Here is a 19,750-nt window from a genome sequence, read left to right as displayed (position 1 = left end):
GCCTTTACAGACAATGCTTTAAATGCCTGCCTTGAATTCGCACTAAGTTAGAATGCAGGGAACGTACGTAACTGTTCAGAATCAAGAGAAAAAAAGTGGTTTTGAAAAAAAAATCTACATCTGTATAATACTTACGAATATGAAACTTGACAAAATGCAATTTAGATCCGCGGTGAGTGCTGGACAATATAAATTATTCTAGACACAAGAAAATCGTCTATGCATATCTATGGTACGGCTGCTAGTATTTTTCGCATATTTTGGTGAATACAATGTAAGCCCAACACGCATGTTTTATATTGATCCCCAGATGAAATTTGAAAGTCTCAAATTCAAATCTTTTTTCGCGTTATTCTTTAACGTATGCATGCTTTATACCTTATCTAGGTTACTCACGTTATGCTACTTACTATGTTATGTATGTTACCTATGTTTTATATTGATCCCCAGATGAAATTTGAAAGACTCATAATCAAATCTTTAATCGCGTTATTCTTTAATGTATGCATGCTTTATACCTAATCTAGGTTACTTCCGCTTCTAGTTTATGTAGTTTTCCTGACTAACGTACTGTATGTTGGTCTGTTCGTTTTACCTAGGTTTAGGCATGGTTAGGTCCATGGTTTAGGTATCTTTAGGTTCCACAGGCTTAGTCAGTCTAGCATTCATATCAGACCTAATTTCTTTTAGCATCATAGGCCCACTTGTCCCGTAATTCTTCTTATCTGGGTGATTTACACGACACCTTTGACATAGACTCCCAGGTAAGTGCTGTAATGACAGGTGAGTATAAGTCACGTTCAAATCTATGCAATCAAGAGATCAGTGACGAATGGGGCAGAGGGATTTTTGATATTTTTCTATATTTTTCATAAATCGTTAGACGTTTCCTTTCCCCTAACCAGTCAAAGGATTCATTACTACAGGGTACAATTTACCTAATTATTATTATAGGCCTTCAACAGACCCCCTCCACCTTCCAGCATTTTTCTCAGGTCCACATCCAGATTCACATATATATACGACTGTGCCACGTGTGCTTCATTCATTTCGACCAGGCCATCCGCCATTTGAGCAGTGACATAACAAACTATGTGTGGACAGTAAGCGGTGAGTGTGCAACTGTTGTAAGCAACAACATACCAACAACAGCCAGATAAGCAGCCTAAAGGACAGCTGAAAAATCCGTGAGTTTGGCGACTAATCAACTGTACGGCCATGTACGGCTAATTATAGTAATAAGTTCTGGGTGCTTGCACTATGATTTACACCTAAAACCGCCATGATCGATTAATTTTTACCTAGAGATGATTTTAACTACCTTTTAGGTTGGATAAATTTTAAGTTTAGTCTGGTTTTACCGAGGGTTTTGCGTAACATATGGAAGTTGAGAAATCCTTCCGGGAGATGAAGGTAAAGTGTGGATACGTCATTTGAGTCATTGAAGACAGCTTGTCGCCCCACTTCTTATAGACTATTACCTCATACCAGTATCGTGGTGCTGCATGTATATTTGCTTGTTATATGATAACAGTGTTGTGAATATCCTACCCTATACCAGGGTCGCAGTTTTTATTATGTATGGACATCTTCTCTCACGTGTACAGAGAGTACTGTCATTTTAATCAGAGAGATCTGAGGATATCTAGTGACAAATCTATCTGTGCTCTTGGTAGAGGAAAGGGATATCCCGCTCAAGCACATGACATTGGACCCATGTTTGAAGGGGGAGTGCTTTCCCTTATTCAACATTGCACAACAATGGTCTCCATTTATGTTATTAACAATATTCAGTTAGATTTTATACATTTGTTTTGACAGCTAGGCTGGAGTGTTTGCTTTAAAATGTTTTATAAAATAATTTTTGGAGCAAAATTTAGAGTGGGATGGAGGGGGCAACCGTTCTTTACGTTCATGAATGGTTGAAAAAATGCGAGGGCATTAAGACCTCTTCCCTCCAGCTCATACGCCTCTGTTACACTTTTCTTGTCCAGATTCAGTTTCAGTATGGATAACTGTTTATAATAAGTACAGGTGATGTAGGCCTACGTGGACATCGTTCTAATATAAGTATATTGTCTTACATCTATTATAAGTCACTGTCTGTTTATTGTTTCGGGCATACCATCTCGATTTAGTGTAGAAGATTCTTTGTTTTAGAATGCTTTATGAAAATTAAAGAAAATAAGGTTGACAAATATGCAGTTTCCTAAACCAGGCGCGTGCACGTTAACAGGCCGGATAATTTGCACATCAAGCCAAGACCTATAAAAGCAATATAATGGTTTATTTATATTTATTTCGTAAGGTTTTGTTCCCAATGAAACTATCGGTCTACATAGATTGACCCAAATCGGCGTGGACTCTCCCTGAATGCAAGTAGATTTACAGACTAACACGCCTCCTCTTTTCCAACATACTCGTAGAATCCCCAGCTTTTCTGTATTTTACTCAACGCCAAGAGGAGGCGTGTTTACCTCTTAATCTGATTGCATTCAGCGAGAGTCCCCGCCAAGTTGGATCGCTCTACGTAGAATGATTGTTTCGTTGGAAATAAGCCCTTTTCCATGACAGTTTAATCTCCAGGATGTCGCTTGCTATTGTAAAAGAAGAAAAGACAGAAACAAATGATTTATGAACCTTTGACAAGTAGCGTACTAGCTGGCCATTATTCATGATTATGCATACGGACGTTTTAATACGAGCGATGGGTTGAAGGGTAAATGAAGAACGACTACCACAATCTCTGTTCTAAAAACCATCTCCATTTACCAACTTTCTCTGACTTTCAGTGAAATGTCTTTGCGTATATATCTTAATTCATGTTATTTTATTACTTACCTGACAGGCCAATAAAGATGATACCGATGATATGGAGTCCTCTTGTAAGGGCAGCTCGTATGTCCATTCCACTAACAACAAGATGTAGATCAAGATACGTGTTCTCGAGTGACATAATAAACAAGAGGACATTATCCCAGCAGTATGTATGATAGCATGATAAAAATATATTCATACCATAATGATATGAATTAACCTCACACATAACCTTACATATGATAAAGCCAATTTCGAAACATTATAAACATTTGAAAATAGAATAATCCGTTCTGAAATCTCAGGTCAAAATCAGGCTTATCAAAATTTAAGATATACTTGAAGAAATTTTCAACATGTGTGTATGGAGATCTAGGGAGGAGACCCAAACCGAAGTCGGGGAATCCCCAGTTCTCTTTTCAGCGGATGGCGTCTTGCTTTCTATCTTGGTTCTGTTCATTTAAATTTAAACTCAATATTAAAGTTGAGCTTTGTAGTTAGGTAAGTTGGTCTCATATATATTTATGTGTGGCTATCTGAAATCAAAGTATATTTTCTAAAAGGTGATTATCGTTTTTTCAACTAAGGTCACGGACATTTTCAGTAGGTACCGAGGGAGATATATTGTCAAGAATCAAAATACGACAAGTGGAGAAGAAAGATGTCCCTATTCTGTTCAAAATGTACGATCATGAGAACTGGAATTACAGCCAAGAGACCGTGGAGGCTTTCGTAGATATTGCTGGAAAATCGTTCCTTGTTGCTGAACTAGACGGGAATGTTGTAGGTGAGTCCAAGCTTTTCATGACTTCATTGCATTTGACATAATAAATTGAATAAATGCATTAAAATGTATGTATTCAGTGAAATATGCGAAACTTAAATGTAGAACGGATGATGAAATGGGCTTTACACACAATCTCTTTTTTTAAGTTGAAGTGAAACCTACCCTTTCAGAATTTGAACGTTTTAACTGAACTGATTTTAGGTTTTTTAATTTTTTCAAATGGATTTATATTATGGACAGGTTCCATGATGGCTAATCTCCTTAATGACCAGGAGGCCTTTGGTGGTCTTGCAGCCATTATTCCGGAACTAAGAGGAAAGGGTATAGGTGAGTGTTTCACTGAAAAACAATCAAGAGAGTGGCAGCGGTGTCAAGACTATCATAAAGTGCGAAATATATAGCTTGCGGGAATGAGTCCTTAAAGTTTAACGCTATCTTTATATTATTTTATATTATTGTTTTACTTTTTTTAGCAAAACAGCTTTGGGCAAAGCGGTCTGAATTTATTGGAGAAAGAAATTTTGGTGTAAAATCTGTCCTTCATAGAGAGGAAATCCTGAAAAAGCATGGCTACAGCGTATCCACCTACAAATGTCCTCTAGTTTGTGGCCGTATTGATCTATCGACCATCAGTGTACAGGGTGATAGCAGTGTTGACATCGTCCCCACATCTAAAGTAGACTTTGAAGCGCTGGTCAAATATGATGCCGAAATCCACACCATTCCACGGCGCACTTTCGTTGAGAAATGGCTGGCAAGACCTTCGGTTAAATCATTCACAGCTCTGGACAAAAGTGGAAACATTGTAGGCTATGGTGCGAGCTCAGCGGCGACGCACTCCTATCGTATTTGCCCCCTGTTCGCCGACTCTTCTCTCGTCTCAAGACTTCTCCTGGTGCGTCTGCTTCAATCAGTTCCACAAGATGCAAACGTCGATATGTACTTGAATACAGAAAATGAAGTTGGTAAAGAAATCATGGCTACTAACAAAGACACGTTCAAGATAGCGTTCGAGATGAGGAAGATGTTTACTAAGAGGGACGTCGATCTACCTCAACATCACAAAATCCTTGCATATTCTTCAGTCGAATTGGCCTTGGTATAGTTTGTATGATAAACTTTCGGTATAAATACAAAAGCAAATAAATATAAATACAATATACTGAACTACTTAAACAGTTCTGCCAAAAACGTGATACGTATTGTATACGTTGGTCAAGAATTCTTTAAAATGGGGATGTTACTTTGTATGTAAATACTTAGCTATTAAAAAGATATATTTCGTGTAAAGTTCTTTTGCGTGTGCAAATCTTGTTATTATTATTATTAGTAGTAGTAGTTTATTTATATAATACCTAGAAACGTTTTGTTCGGTTTTAAGGATGTTTTTGCTATGATATGCAACTATTTTTTTTTTCATTATCAAGAATGTATTAATCTGCCACCAAACTGGTAAAAATTGGTCCCGAAAAAAGGGCCCTAAATTCAACATTAATTTTTGGTACCTATTAACTCCTGAAGGTTTGATCTTTTCAAAGAAGTGTACTTTGGCATCGTTTTAATCATAAATCGGCTCTAAAGCGTAAATTCTAGCCTGTAGGCGGTGTTTTTTTCTCTTTTTCGGAGGAGGGGGGAGGTCCGTTATACCAAGGAGTTATACCTCCAGAGATCCAAAAAAGTGCAAACCGAAATCAAACATGCTTAAGATATGCCTTGCGGTAAGATATCCATTTATGGGCCGAGATGATGTCTCAAAACGGGCCGACAATTTAGCTACCAGCTCACTGTGGCACTGTACCTGACACCGCAGTTGCACTGTGCACTGCAAATATGAATACAGTATTTTAAATTACAGATTTTGAAAATAATTTTAAATAATAAATCAGTGTCTTTAAATTGGTAGCTTGCTTTTTTATACAGAAACTACGTGTACCTCATAACATGTAGGCTACGTCATAGACTTTATGTTGACGAAAGTACATAACAAAATACATGGTGCCTGAAAGGACGCAATATTTCGATGTAAACAGACTGAAAAAAAATCGGAAAAAGGTAATGAATTGTGCTAGAGAAGAAGAGATTGCCGCACTCTAGACTGCCTGAATGTCATGACGTGATTGTGATGATTACCGATCTACCAATAACATTTTCTTAAATAACGTTAATGTACTTTCGACATCATAACTTCATTAGGCTGAGAGTTGATAAACGACACCCACGTCACTTTTTTTCTCGAGAAAAGCAGCAAATCCCTTAATTACCACAAAATCTTTTGCGACTTCCGAATCGTTATTAAAGCTTCGCAATATTATCAAAACTTATAATAAATGCCAAGGTAATTTCACAGTTAGTGCGATGCATTTCCCTTATTCAATCACAAATACTGAAAATTTGAAATTAATAATTGCATTTTGTTAACAGCAGACCCCCTTTTGGCATGTAGAACTTATATACATGACCTTGAAAAGCTGTTTACCAGCAGAAAATCGATCTCCTATCCACAAGCAAGGATATCTGCCAATTTATTTACGTCTTTACAGCGGGTGAGTGGGTGCATATTCAAAGTCCCGTGAAAACGGTCTTCACTGTGTCTAGTGGAACGGCACCTTCTGACAATGTCTTGAATTTTTATTTTCAAGTCTTTTGAGTTTTGTTCTTTTTATTTAGATGTACACATTTTCAGTTACCCCATCATATTAAGAACTTTTTTCAGCCTGTGCAACCCCTTGGCAATCCCCGATAAATGTGCTACATGGTGTGCACTGCTTCTTGATGAAACTGGTACGCTTTTATCTGAAAAATGTCTCCTTTAATTTTTTTATATCAAAAAAAAAAAAATAATAATAATAATAATAATCTCACTTGACATTGACGAAATTTTGTCACCTCTGGCTGTAACATGGGCAGTATCATATCACACTGAAAACAAATCATCCAGCATAAGCATAATTCACAGAATATTATGAATTACTAAAAGACATATGTGACAATTGACTTCAGGAGGTTTAGAGTTACTTTTGATAATCAATACAATAACACATAAACTGTCAAGGTCTCAAACGTGCAATGCACTGGTACCTAGTCATTCATCTGCTATCAAAAATATATTGCCTAGATTAGAGCGCAATTTGCATGATGGAGGGGGGGAGGGTGCATTCTTGGTAAGTTCTTGTGCACCACTACAGATAAACCTGTTTAAAGAAAAAAATTCAAGGCAAGCAAAGAACGTTTTACTTCAACATAAAATGAAAAATCCTTTGACTTTCAGACAAGTTTTATTCATGTCGTTTACAATAAAAGTTAATGCAAACTGGAATACACAATATTTTTACATCAAGTAAATTATCAACTGGCATGTTTTATTGTTAAATTGAGTCCTCTAAACAAAAACAATATATAAATTTATACAATATATAAATACAATAAATTCACACAAAACAAACAGTGCTGTCCAACTCCTTAGATCCCCACAGACTGACGTATGGTACATGAAATAACATGCAGTGGACATTAATGCATGGCGTGTTCATAAAACAGGATTTTCAGGCCAAATATAATTTTCCTCACTTAAAAAATAGGTCTCCTACTCATAAATCATTGCTCAACCCTTCCATGCACTTGCATTTGAGGTTTTGTACCTTTCCTAATGAAATAGTTTTGCTATAACCAAATCATAATCCAATCAGACAGTCAGTTTTTCTGACATGTCAGAAGCAAATATCGTACTCTAATCTGTAGGGGATTATCTGAATTTGGAAAGTGAAGTTGCTTTGCTGGATATTAAGACAATTTTTTTCAAAGGCATTAAGTGGACCTTTAAATGCACAAATCTTAATGCATAAGATAAACAGTTCATCTAGACTTATGTGAGGAAGTATCAAGACCCTTCTACTCCAATTACCATTCACTGTTTGAGCACATATCATTTTTTTTTCACATGTGGGATACATAAATAAAACAATGCAATGCATTGCAGATTCAATGTACAGTTCATCCTGGCAGTAAATGTGCAAACAATGTCCCTGTTATGTAATGTAGTTCAATTCACATCTACATACTTCTCATAGCTACAGGAGAGCAATTTTATTGTTTTCAAACTTGTTTAGTCTATATCTATCCTACTCTCTTCCACTTGTCTTGAAGCTGGGAAGTAGACTTTGAAGCTGAAGTCACTTCGGGGAAAGGAACCCTGAAAAAGAAACCATGCATTTAAGAATAGAAATACTTTATGTCTTTAGAAAAAAAGGTGGAAATTATACGTATATATTATTCTTATATCACTGTTGAAAAACTAAAAGCTCACTCCTGAGAGAAAAATAAAAAACCAAGTTGAGACAAGGTTCACATACACATTTTAACATACTTTTTTTCTTTGCAAATCTGCATGTCACTATAATTGGGTATATGAAATTCCTAGGTCAACTGTTTCCCATACTTTTTTTTTTCAATTTTGCATTTCACAATGATTAAGTATATGAAATCTGTAAGTCAACTACTTTCCAAGTTATTGGCATTTTTTTTTTTATAAAAATAACTTCAAAGACCTAGAAAACTAGGTCAAGATGAACAATTTGATAACTCATGCAAGCACTTGGTTGTGTCCAAAATAAATTGTTTTATACTTCAAAAACAAGCAGAAATTTTGATAAACAGAACTAGATACTGAAAGGGAATACAGCTAGCTCTCTTTTAAGTCTGTCAAAGGAGGCAAGAATATACCCTCAAATAATAGTCATGATAAACATCATTAACTAGCACCATGAATGCAAACCAAATTAAAAAAAACCACAAAGACATCATTAACATCATACATCAGAGTGATCAAGGCTAGGGGTAATAGCTGGAAGCTCTCCCAGCAAGCTTTCACAAGTTTTAGTCTTCAGTCAGTTCCGATCAGTTTTATTTCTTTGATATAGACCCAGATTAGTTCACTTCACCAGTCAATTAACTGATAACATCAATATTGTAACCAATGACATGTACTGTTATAATTATACTACAGAAGCAGCCTAGATGGTGGCCTGCAAAGACTTGCTGTTGGGTTCAAGAATACTAAACTAAAGGCTTATACGTGTTATTATCTTGTGACTTGATCTATAAGGAAAAACAACTTTCGTACTTGTTTATGTAACCTTACTTTACCTTTGGCAATTCAGCATGGTGTAAACATATATAAGTAAATAAGTTACACAATCCACCCTATGTTGACTAATAATAAAAATACATTTTTAAAAAGTGGCACAATATATGTGTGTGTGTGTGTGTGTGTGTGTGTGTATGTGTGTATATATATATATATATAATGAGATGGCTGCTACAATGGTGGTATTTAACAACAGCCTCCAAACTGTTACACAATTTGCATCACAAGCGAATGCTTTACCTGGTAAGTTAAAAAAATACCACTTTTTGGCAACGAAGCAATTTAGTTGAACTGCTGGCTGGAGAATCTTAGAGGCTTTGAAGATCAGCTTTCCCCTGGGACCCTCCTTTCAAAGAGCTGTCCACTTTCAGTTCACCTTTTGTAGGAGATGCAGTGAGCAACTGATAGAGAAGACTGTCTTCTGGCTTGATATTTCTATATTTTGCACATGCACAGTCTACTGCATAGAAAACCTTGATTCTATTAGAAATATTGCAACTACACACTAGACATCCAATTGGCTGGACCACTGGAAATCTGCCATACAGATTCGAAGTTTGAGAAGAGAGTCCAACATGTTCACCAGAAGTCCCTGTCAAAATCATTTCTCCTTCACAAATTATCACTGGATTAAAACTGTCATATAAAACTTCTTTCATAGACCTGCCTTAAAATTCCATACATGGGTCATTTGTAAGTATCTTCACTTAGACCAAATATTTACAGTCTGTATTTTTCCCTCTGTGCACACACAGTATGTCCTTATTATTACCTACACTCTCACTGACACTGATCAATTTATGGGACTAACAGCTTATAAAGAAGTTATGTGAGAAAACAGGGTGATTTACGAAAGGTAATGTTGGCCTTCACCCTCATGCTGAATACTTAATTTAGAGGTCAAGGCTTTGAAAACTGTTTCATAATGAATTATCACATCAGCATGACTCACTTTGAAAGCTAAAAGTATATACAAAAACAGTGTCTATTCCCACAACATTAAAGAGGGAATAATGCCAACCAATAGCATGAAAGTAAGTCTTTTAACAAAAGTGACTTCATACTGAGAAATGACATTTGTGTAAGTGACCTCCGCATTCAAGCAAATGACAGAGGATCTATTAGATAACAGTTAGTTGAAAGAAATCCTTCAAATGAAATGTGTGAAGTTATTCATCTTGGACTAAAGGCACTATTACTACCCATTACTCATATCTTGGTGCCTCACCAGATATAATCTCTAAGTCTAAAAAACACATTTAATGAGTGATTAAAGATGATCCGTTCCCACTTGAAGGCTATCCTTCAGAAATCCAATCAAATGTGAATGAAAAGGCTAAGATAAATTAGACTTTGACTTTCACTTTACTTGCACTGACAAGTAAAATGTGCACTGGAGAAAACAGCAGAGAAATGTATTGACTTACCTAGGAGTGTTTTGTTATTTAAGAAACGTGATCAAAACATGCCCTGACAAATGTATTTTTCTTATGTGGCTTACATAAACAAGGTGTCTAGGTCAGTCAGTTTACTATTATATGAGTGCACTTGCAGTTGTTTTTATGATGCCTATAATAAATGAAAATATAAAACATAAGTAATGATTTTAAAATCATAACCCCATATAAATGTCTCTTTTTTGTATCACATTACCAAAGTCCACCACTACTGATAAATAATTGCATAATTCACCCTGTTGTTTATTATTATTATTATTATTATTTATTTATTTTTTTTTTTTTGAAATATTGAAGATCACAAGACATTTGATCAAAAATTTTTTTTATCATAAAATTTATGAATAAATTTCAGCTTGATGCAGTGTGCCGGTGTACAAATATGTATTGTATCTACTATCTATGAAAATAGATTTAGTAGATTTATTAATATTTTATCACCCACGGATGTGGGTGTGCGCATGTTTGTGTGCATGTCTGTGCATGCACACCTGTGTGAAATGTAACCCCAGAGTATAAAGTGATGCCAATCAAAAATCATTGTTTTCAATAAAGTGAAAGGATGTTATGTGATGAATTATTTCTCCATCTGTCATGACTTGCCTCCAAAATTTAATCTTTTTATAAAAGAAATCATCAAATGCATTTACAGCTGAAACCTGAATACATCCTTATGAAATCATCAATTTACTACAAAGACCTTGAAAGAAATAGTTCTTGTCACAAAATCTCGTAATAAATATAACTAATGCCAATGACTATTCTATAACTAGAGGATCAGAGCGGCAACAGTGCTACCAGGTGTTGTACCACCAGCAAGATTAACCTAAATTAAGTGAAATGGTAGTATATGGATGTAAACCAGACAGTTTTGGAGATATTAGGGCTGGGAATTTACAAAATACAGTTCATGGTAAAAAGAAGATCAAATGTGAAATTCAAGGCCACAGTGAGATTGCCAGTATAGGATTTGCTTTTCACCTTCAATAGTAACTATGGGTGTATCTCTGCCAGTTATGGAGATATAAGAGTCACAAAATTTGCAAAGGACAGCTCATGGTGAAATTCAAGATCACAGTAAACTTACCAATATATGACTTCCTATCCACGTTGAATAGTAACTATGGGTGCTTCTCTGATAGTTTTGGAATTATTTAACATTTTATTTCACCTTTGAGCATGCTGATGTCGTACTTTTTGAAATAGCGCAACCCCTAAACTGTAAGGAAAACATGAATACAAACACCGATAATGATGCACTTGACAAGCCCTACAAAAAGTAACAAACAAGAGGTCTGTAGCTTTTAAAGTTTCAGAATAAGAGAGAATTTTCAGTTTCATCACTTAGGCCAATGCACCCACAAAGCCCAAAATCTAGGGGGTTCAAGTTGAGATTATACGTGACGTTATTCCAAGAGATGAGGACACAGGCCCTTGTAGTATAAGGGGAGAGGCAGAGCTGGCAGACAAGATGGGTTGGGACAAAATCCATGTGTACCACACAATTAATCCCATCATTGAACTATCTGTAATTAGTTTGGACAAAGTTAATTGATATTGTTTTAAACAATTTTCTTAATTTGTCATGCATTGCCCATGTATCAATTTTAATTCATATTCTTAAGGAAAATCAGATCAATTTACAGCTGAAACCTGAGTACATCCTTTCCAAGATGTTACGAAATGATCAATAAACAAAGAAGACCTTAACAGAACCACAAATAAAAGATAAAAAATCAATAACTAATAGCAGCCAATGACTGTTTTTAGAAGTATTCCCTTCATTGCACCATTTGGAATAAATAACATTCAGTATTACCAACAACATGCAAATAAATGTTTATTTATACTATATGTGGGAATCAGTGCATATGCATACATTAACCTTTTGGATTGAAGATCAAGGCTCTCTAGCAGCACCATAGACCTGCATGACTTCAGTACAAATCCCTGAAACATTTATGCCAAAAATAACCCATGATCGACATTCTACGGTTAATTATTGAAATAATTTCATTAAAAATGAAAAAAATACCCCTTTTAAAATCTGAGATGTAAATGGAAACATAGAGGTGGTTATAAACAGGATGATCTGAAAACATATGCAGCTAGACAAGAGATGTTCAGTGTTATTGTGTAATTATAATCTGTTTAAGGCTCATATTGCTAATGGAAGGTAATGAATACCAATGTGTAGTGGAGACAATAAATCACCATGAAAGCTTCCTTGTGCACATAACAAAATGAAACCACCCACGTCTGTCTTTACTACTTAATTAACTTCATTATGTGCTTACATGTACTCCTCAATGTTCTACAGGTGTGTTAATATGCCAACTGGATAGTGATCAGATACCTTAATTACGTATGAAGCTTTAACATACTACTCTTTGCTTTGAGCACCGACCAATTTGCAACTCATTTTAGCAGACATAGCTTTGAAGGAAAAACAAAAACATCTCAGTTTCTATTCTTGCCACACTGCGCACATGATAAATACTGTGAAACAAATACGCCGTGAAATGTAAAAATATGGAGGTTTAGCCTCAAGAGTTCCAGAGAAAGAAGACCTACAGGTATCCTGATGTTTGGAGACAATCAGGAAAAAGGACAAAAAAATCTGTTATTTTTTTGGCTGCAAGTTATCAGAAGAACAGAAATGACAAACATTAAGGATTCCCAATGCTACTATAGATTAAAACTATAATTAACACCAGGGTTTGACCTTTGTAGACTCCTTGCATAAGCTCTCTTTCTCAGAAATGTCATTACAGTACACTTAGGTAACTGTCCTCATAACCTTCACTACAGTTTCCCAGTCAGCAACACTATATTACAAAATCATTCAGATCATGAGAAAGATACTAGTGACAGGTCTTGACAGGTCTAACTATTGCATATGCCAAAAAGGTTGATTTTCACAAAGGCAAGACACCTTTGTAGAACTTCAACTATCACAAAGGCAAGGCGCTTCTGTTGTCAATGAAATATCACTACCAAGTGAAACCCCTAGCAAAGTCTCTATCACCTTAGTATATATATATAAAAAGCCACTTTCCCACCTTTTTTGGATTTTTTTTCTTCTTGGCCTTGCAGCCAATGAGGGTTGATCAGAGGTGCTTTCTGCATCCAGCCCAACTCCTCCCTTTTTGTTTAACAGTGCTCTTCAAGGTATTTTATACAATAAAATGAGGTGAGCCTCAGTGACCATATATTCCATCTTACCAGAAACTACCTTACAGGATTTCTTTTTTATAAAGGAGTCTAGACACCATACATAACTTGGGAGAAACAAAAGAGTGTCAATCTATGCTTCACCCATTTTGTATCTGCAGCAAAACACATGGACCTTACTATCCTAGTATTATTTTGTCAACATGGATTTTAAATAAGGCCACACACACACACACACACACACACACACACACACACACACATTCTCTACAATATCTGCAAAAATTAATGCAATCAATTTCCCTAGTTATCTAAACCATTTTTTTTTATGTATGTTGCCTGTTTACAAGATTATATGTAGTTCTGTTTAATGCATGTTAACATTTTAAAGTTCATCTACTTCATTTTATTTTATGCTGGTGCTTTCAATTCCATATAAAATTGAAGTGAATTATTCATAAACAACTTACAAGTGCGGAAGTGTTGCATTATTATGGCAGATTTTTTTATTCTTCTCAAACTATGTTATTCAATTATAACTATAAATCAAGGCATAGTATCAAAATTTCACAATGCCGAAGAAATATTCATATCCATCATAGCAAAATGACTTTCATTCCTTGACAAAGGTTGCAAATAATCTAAACAGCATGTCCTTATATTACAGATGAGTTTAATCCCTTAGAAATATTGTCAATCTTAAATTTCTAAACTGACCATAATATCTATTTTGTTAACCATGCAAGGATCTACCTTCTTTACTAAAATATTACTACATCTGGCTTAATAATCTTCTATACCACATAATGAGAGCAATATTCTGCAGTAAATCAGTAACTACACAGCCACTATAACCAACTTACATGTAACATCACTATTTATTATTATCAATATAATTACTATTATTTAAAATATTTTTATTATTAATATCTTTATACATATATCACACTTTTATGCCAAAACCATTTTTAAAACTATTTGTACCAAAATTGGTAATTAAATAAATGAAATCATTAACTCACTGGGTTAATCACTGTACAGTCCACTTGACTGACCATGAAAGGGTCATATTTGTCAGCTGTGATGACCACATCGGGCAGGGGGTACACCCTCAGGGCACTGTCATATGACCAGTAGACTGGACACACATGGAGGGGTAATGGACACAGATGACCCTGGGATATTATGGTTTTTGCAAACTATTGAAAAAATGATATAAAACATTATAGTCATAGCTGATGTCAGAGTATGTTACTTCAGTGAAAAAAAAACAATGGTTCAACAATATTTTAAACATGATAATTATATTCTAGTATAACAAACCTTTTGATAGCTGGTCTCAGGTTTAATAAACTATACCACTTGCATCTTTAAAGAACACATAATTGTTTGAAAAAATAAGCATGACTTACAAAGTAGTTAAACTTCATACTATGCCAGTTGATGTTTTGCCAAAGCTACAGCTGAACTGAATCCACAACATCTGAATTCATGCAGAGTAAAAGAGCCCTTTGATGATACTTACATGTGTAGGAATGTCACCATCGGCTGGAAATTTGACACAATTTCTGCACATCTTGGTCACAACGTCTTCCCTAAAGACCACTATCTCCTGTGTACAGTACTGTAGCCTGCAGGGGTTACTGGCAAAAATGGCAGACGGAACTCTCCGTCTAAACTCCTCTGTCACAACATTTGGCAAAGCAGGCCTAGAAATATAAATTGTTCAAAATTGCATGTATGTACTGTATGTGCACCCTACCCATAATGGAGCTAGATGGTCCAATACATCCATTAAAAGGGTGCTAGAATTAAAAAAAGATTGAAACAGACTACTACTGTAACACATTACATATGTTTAATATTTATTAATATCACTTTAGTCATTTATAAGTTAAAAATTGCATTCTGTGATGGCCTTCCTTAAAAGTTAGTGAATTCTGCTTTAGGCAAATATACTCTCCCACTCCAGCTGAATTCAATATGTATGCTGACCCAAGATATGATATATATTTATATCAAAATGATATAGGAAGCTCTACCTAGGTAATATATTGGCTGGGCCTGGATCCTGAGGTCCTGGGACAAGCAAAAACCTTGAGTTTTCTACCAGGGACGGGAATTCTTTTAGTATGTCTGCTAAAGACCTAAATGATTCTGAAACACAAAGCAATCCAAGTAAAGTATTTGAAATTCAGTTACATTCAAGATTTTTACATGCTGTAGTAATGCAATAATTTAAACAAACATATTATAGAGGTCTTGCTATATCACAGTACATTGTACATGGTTACCAATACAATAAAATATCCTAAATACAATAAATCATCTGAAATTAACAGGGTAAATTTTCAAACATCAAAATAAATCACGTCCTTTTTTTTTTTTTTTTTTTTTTGAATTAATGTAATATGCTATTCCTTCTTCAGGAATTATGTTATTGAGCAGTATTTTTCAAAAACCGCTCATACAAATTGCCTTCAAAATAAATGCTCCAGTTATTAGGTAATTGCAGATGATACATGTAAATGGACATTTTTACTCTCTTATCTCCCTATTATCTATTCCTGCCTGTGGTTTAACTGAAAATTAAACCATAAGCCAGTACAAATGCCATTCTTACAACTAACCTTGTAATGTTTTTATATTTTTAGTTCCTGTGGTTGATGTAAAATTGCCACAAAATATAAAACAAGTTGGAGGCATCTCTGCATATCCAACAAACATAAGCCTCAACCTTTCCAGCACCTGAGAAGGAAAGGAAAGAAAATGTTTTCATTACATTATGATCGAAAATAAAATTGAACTGATCCATGAAGAAATAATACACTGACCGGAAATATTTCTCCTGTCATTTTTGGCGTTTTTTTATTGTACTTGATGTTATATATTGTTTCAGAGAAAGGCAGCTTTGCAGAGCTTATTTTCGTATTTGACACATCAAATACAGGGGATAAATGTTACTATCATTTTTTACTCCCACAATTTAAAGGGTATTTTTAATCTTGATTAAAATTAAAAATTTAAAATTGCAGAATTTTGTCACTAAAATTTGATCAGCCATGTACAATAGTGGAATCAGAATTTCCTTGTCTCACCCTAAGCCTGACAGATCAGATTTAGCAGACATTTTGCAATTTATAAAAAAAAGAAACCATCACAGTACCTTTACACTGTCCAGCCACACATCTGACACTATTACAAACATGGCATCCTGGTTTTCCTGCTCTATCTGCTGCAGTTTGGGGGACATCTTTACGCTTGTGGCAGAAGAACCACCAAAGAAATTTATGTTACCAAAATATGCTCTGAAATAATTGAAAGAAAGACTGATAGCTCCATTTAACTAAAATGGCACTGTCTACCATAAATGAAAAGAAAATAATCAAATGTCATCATATTATTTTCTTATCTCTCTCTCTTTTTCCAATTTTCTTTTCCTTTTTTGGTGTTAAGCTATAAGCAAATTACTTCACATTACATTTTAATCCCTGGTTACCAATACAATAAAATATCTAACACACAACAAATCATATAAATGAACAGGGTAAATTTTCAAACACAGGCATTCATGCCCTTACCTTGTAGTTTTAGATGGTTCTGGTGGTGGAAAACCAAATGCATTAACATGAAATATACTGTCATCGTACCAGCCCTCTGCTAATACAAAGCAGTTCTCTGTGAATAGACCAGTATGAAAGTTGTTCTCAGAAGTTAAAGTAATAACAATGGCACTTCTTTAAAATCATTAATTTCAAGACCATTGCTATTATGACCATTGCTATAAATGTCTGCAGTTTAGAGCGAAGGTTAATACATTCTGTAAAATTAAGTTTGAGTTTGAATGATAGTTATCATAATTAAAGGATATGGCTTTTGTCAAATCAAGCTGTACAGCCCCTGTTGTGTCTTCTAAGAACCACTTTCCCTATAATAAACAAATCAACACATAAATAAATGACAATATTTCATGCTACAACTACTTGCTTTTGGTACATTTTAAAAAATATATAATTGAAAATTATATTTTTAACACAACATATATTATTTTATATATATATATATATGTTATATTCAATGTAACATAATTCAAACATAAATTTACAAATAGAGATAATATTATTAAAATATACATTTAAATTCACTGGTCAAGTCCTTCCATAGTCAAATGTTCGTCTATTAACTAATTACCTCTTTCAGCTGAGTGAGCATTCCTAGCACAATAATATCCCCTAACTTGGCAGTACTCCCCAACAAGAACTCAACCGGTCTTAGCTATAATGAAAAAATCGTAAAACTCTGTTCAGATCATTTTGTCACATTAAACTCAAACATCTAGAAGTTCATATTATTTACTGCAAATTTTCATGAAAGTAATAAGGACAGAACCTCCTGTCATCTACTGAGGCTGTTTCCTCCCAATTTTATTTCTCTCAAGCGCACTAACAAATCTAAAAAACTGAGCTTCACATCTCTAGGTCGAAATTTCTTTACATTTTTCAAATGCAGTAAAACATGCTGCCTACAACTGAAAACATTACCTTGAACTTCTTGGAGTGCTGTTCTTGTTGTGCGCCCAGTGCTGGTGGAGTAAAGAGATCATGTCTGGATGTTCTCTGATGAAGAAGGGTATACCTGTCCCTGTACAGACTGCACTTGGCTTCAGCATCACTGTGAAGACACGGGGGTGGCAGGCCTAGGTTGGAGTTTCTGGAAATAATATGAACAGTTTCTGAGATAGATTTTACCAAGTTTTTCATTATTATTCAAAAACACAAATTTAAAATTGATTGAATGTTACTGGATCTAAAACATGTCAATAATCTAATTGTAATTTTTAGCACTCCACATAAAGATGGAATGACTTGGATTACATCATATCTGTAACATATTGGAAATGAAATTTCATGAAAACACTTACAACAGAAACTTTTTCCTCTCATAGCTGTATGAGTACTGAGGCACTGAGAAAGCATCTATAACAGTAAACACCCTGTCACTGAAACAAAATTATTCACTAATTATATACTTTCAATATTATTGGCACAAATGATATATGTTATCATAAAATGTCATAAAATTTTTTTTTATCAACGACTAAAAATAGTTTTCAAAATATATTTTGACTGAATTCAATGTATACATTTAATATTGTCGTCACTGTGGAAATGGTAGTATAAACCAATAAACCATATGCTTTCAATTAGTTTTTATAGGTCTCTGCATTTATTTTTAAATTTCACTGTCCTACCTATCCTCCTCCTGTTCTTGGTTACATTCCTGTACAGCAGCCTCACAAACATCACGGCTTACCATTGTGGAACTCACTGAAATCACCATGGTGTGTAGACTCTTAATATTTATATTTCATTTACAAAATCTTTTCTGAACAAAGGCATGGAAACTTTTTATTCAGAGGTGTTGTTTTAATCAACTGAATTTAATTATGAATGGAAATTTCATCAAGACTTTTTTCTCTGTTTGTTCTTGCCAATTTCTGGAGTAAGCATTAATTTTCCTTACTTAAAATACTGCACCTTACAATGTGTCACTATGATTAGGGGTTTTCTCAAGGGTAATTAGCAATGCTGGAGGGCTCTGATAACAGTAACATCATAATTTTGCTGAGGGGAGCCAAGCAACAAAGCAGGGGAGTTTCCATGTGGAGACATAAAGAGATCACTTCATTTCACTAAACCAGCAGTTTGAAGAGTTTTCAATTGTTCAACATATTACTTAAATTTCTATTTTCACTTACACAGCTGCTTCTGCAAAATTTCTAAAATTTTGTCTAGTCCATTTTCCCTTTCTGCTTCACTGATTGGTGTCAGTACTTCTATCAGATATTTTGTAGCATCGCTGAAAACAAAATGTTGTTGACAACAGATAATTATTACAGTTTAAGAAGAAAAATATTGACAACGAGAGGGGGGGGGGATCCGATGTAAATCGTCCTTCAATCTCCATATTTCATCTAAGAATTCAGTCTAACTTGCTGTAAACATCCAGTACGTGTACGTGTACATGTATGTCTCAATAGCACTCAGAAATTATAAACATCTAAACAAAATCGATGTAATTGATGCTACAAGTGAAAACTGCAAACCTTCTTAACGTCAAGCCATGCATCTTGAACGCGGAAGAAATCTGTGACTTCAGTTTAGCAGCCATGTTGCAACTTCCCGCGCTGGCCTCGTTTTGACGATGTAAACAAATGCATGTGCTTCCGGTCGCCAGGATCACGTCATAGTTCTACTTCTATGGTTCGATTTAGTCACTAATAGTGTGAAGAGCGATCCTTTTTATCCGACCCAGTCCATAACATAATGATTGCTGGGGAAATAACATATACGCACTTCATTTTTCGTGCTA

General features: G+C 34.8%; 2 protein-coding genes across 7 annotated transcripts; one reads left to right on the top strand and one right to left on the bottom strand.

The window, feature by feature from the left end:
* The first annotated feature begins 581 nt into the window (after positions 1-581).
* Positions 582-4,897, top strand: LOC106157056 (uncharacterized protein F36G3.2). Of its 6 annotated transcripts, none has more exons than XM_013532552.3 (6): positions 582-764; positions 1,059-1,110; positions 2,849-2,983; positions 3,405-3,604; positions 3,845-3,931; positions 4,078-4,897. In XM_013532552.3, the coding sequence occupies exons 3-6, from the start codon at positions 2,859-2,861 to the stop codon at positions 4,707-4,709; spliced, it is 1,044 nt and encodes a 347-aa protein (XP_013388006.2). In that variant the 5' UTR covers positions 582-764; positions 1,059-1,110; positions 2,849-2,858; the 3' UTR covers positions 4,710-4,897. The 6 variants fall into 6 exon arrangements, with proteins under 6 accessions (XP_013388006.2, XP_013388004.2, XP_013388007.2 ...); XM_013532550.3 differs by having other exon boundaries at positions 1,059-1,220; XM_013532553.3 differs by lacking the exon at positions 1,059-1,110.
* Positions 4,898-6,860: 1,963 nt separating this feature from the next.
* On the bottom strand, positions 6,861-19,663 carry LOC106157009 (DNA polymerase epsilon subunit 2). Its single transcript, XM_087005579.1, has 14 exons — positions 19,485-19,663; positions 19,137-19,237; positions 18,630-18,705; positions 18,300-18,377; positions 17,920-18,088; positions 17,570-17,653; positions 17,251-17,306; positions 16,960-17,082; positions 16,545-16,686; positions 16,009-16,126; positions 15,421-15,535; positions 14,904-15,087; positions 14,401-14,577; positions 6,861-7,793 (listed from the first exon to the last, which is right to left on the bottom strand). Exons 1-14 carry the CDS (start codon positions 19,547-19,549, stop codon positions 7,707-7,709), a joined length of 1,575 nt encoding a protein of 524 aa, XP_086861705.1. The 5' UTR covers positions 19,550-19,663; the 3' UTR covers positions 6,861-7,706.
* Positions 19,664-19,750: the final 87 nt, after the last annotated feature.

The sequence above is a fragment of the Lingula anatina genome, chromosome 2, assembly GCF_051362555.1.
Source record: "Lingula anatina isolate TDL-2025a chromosome 2, LinAna3.0, whole genome shotgun sequence".
In the NCBI taxonomy this organism is placed as follows: domain Eukaryota; kingdom Metazoa; phylum Brachiopoda; class Lingulata; order Lingulida; family Lingulidae; genus Lingula; species Lingula anatina.
This window is presented reverse-complemented; position numbering and strand designations above follow the sequence as displayed.

What these genes read in the sequence shown, in the direction of transcription:
- LOC106157056 (XM_013532550.3), top strand. An exon ending in ACTAGACGGGAATGTTGTAG is followed by an intron (nt 3,605 to 3,844) that starts GTGAGTCCAAGC and finishes TATTATGGACAG; the next exon opens with GTTCCATGATGGCTAATCTC. An exon ending in ACTAAGAGGAAAGGGTATAG is followed by an intron (nt 3,932 to 4,077) that starts GTGAGTGTTTCA and finishes TACTTTTTTTAG; the next exon opens with CAAAACAGCTTTGGGCAAAG.
- LOC106157009 (XM_087005579.1), bottom strand. Translation starts at nt 19,549, where the DNA reads ATGGCTGCTAAACTGAAGTCACAGATTTCTTCCGCGTTCAAGATGCAT. An exon ending in TGCTCACTCAGCTGAAAGAG is followed by an intron (nt 17,307 to 17,569) that starts GTAATTAGTTAA and finishes TGTTTATTATAG; the next exon opens with GGAAAGTGGTTCTTAGAAGA. An exon ending in CCAGCCAATATATTACCTAG is followed by an intron (nt 15,088 to 15,420) that starts GTAGAGCTTCCT and finishes TTATATTTCTAG; the next exon opens with GCCTGCTTTGCCAAATGTTG.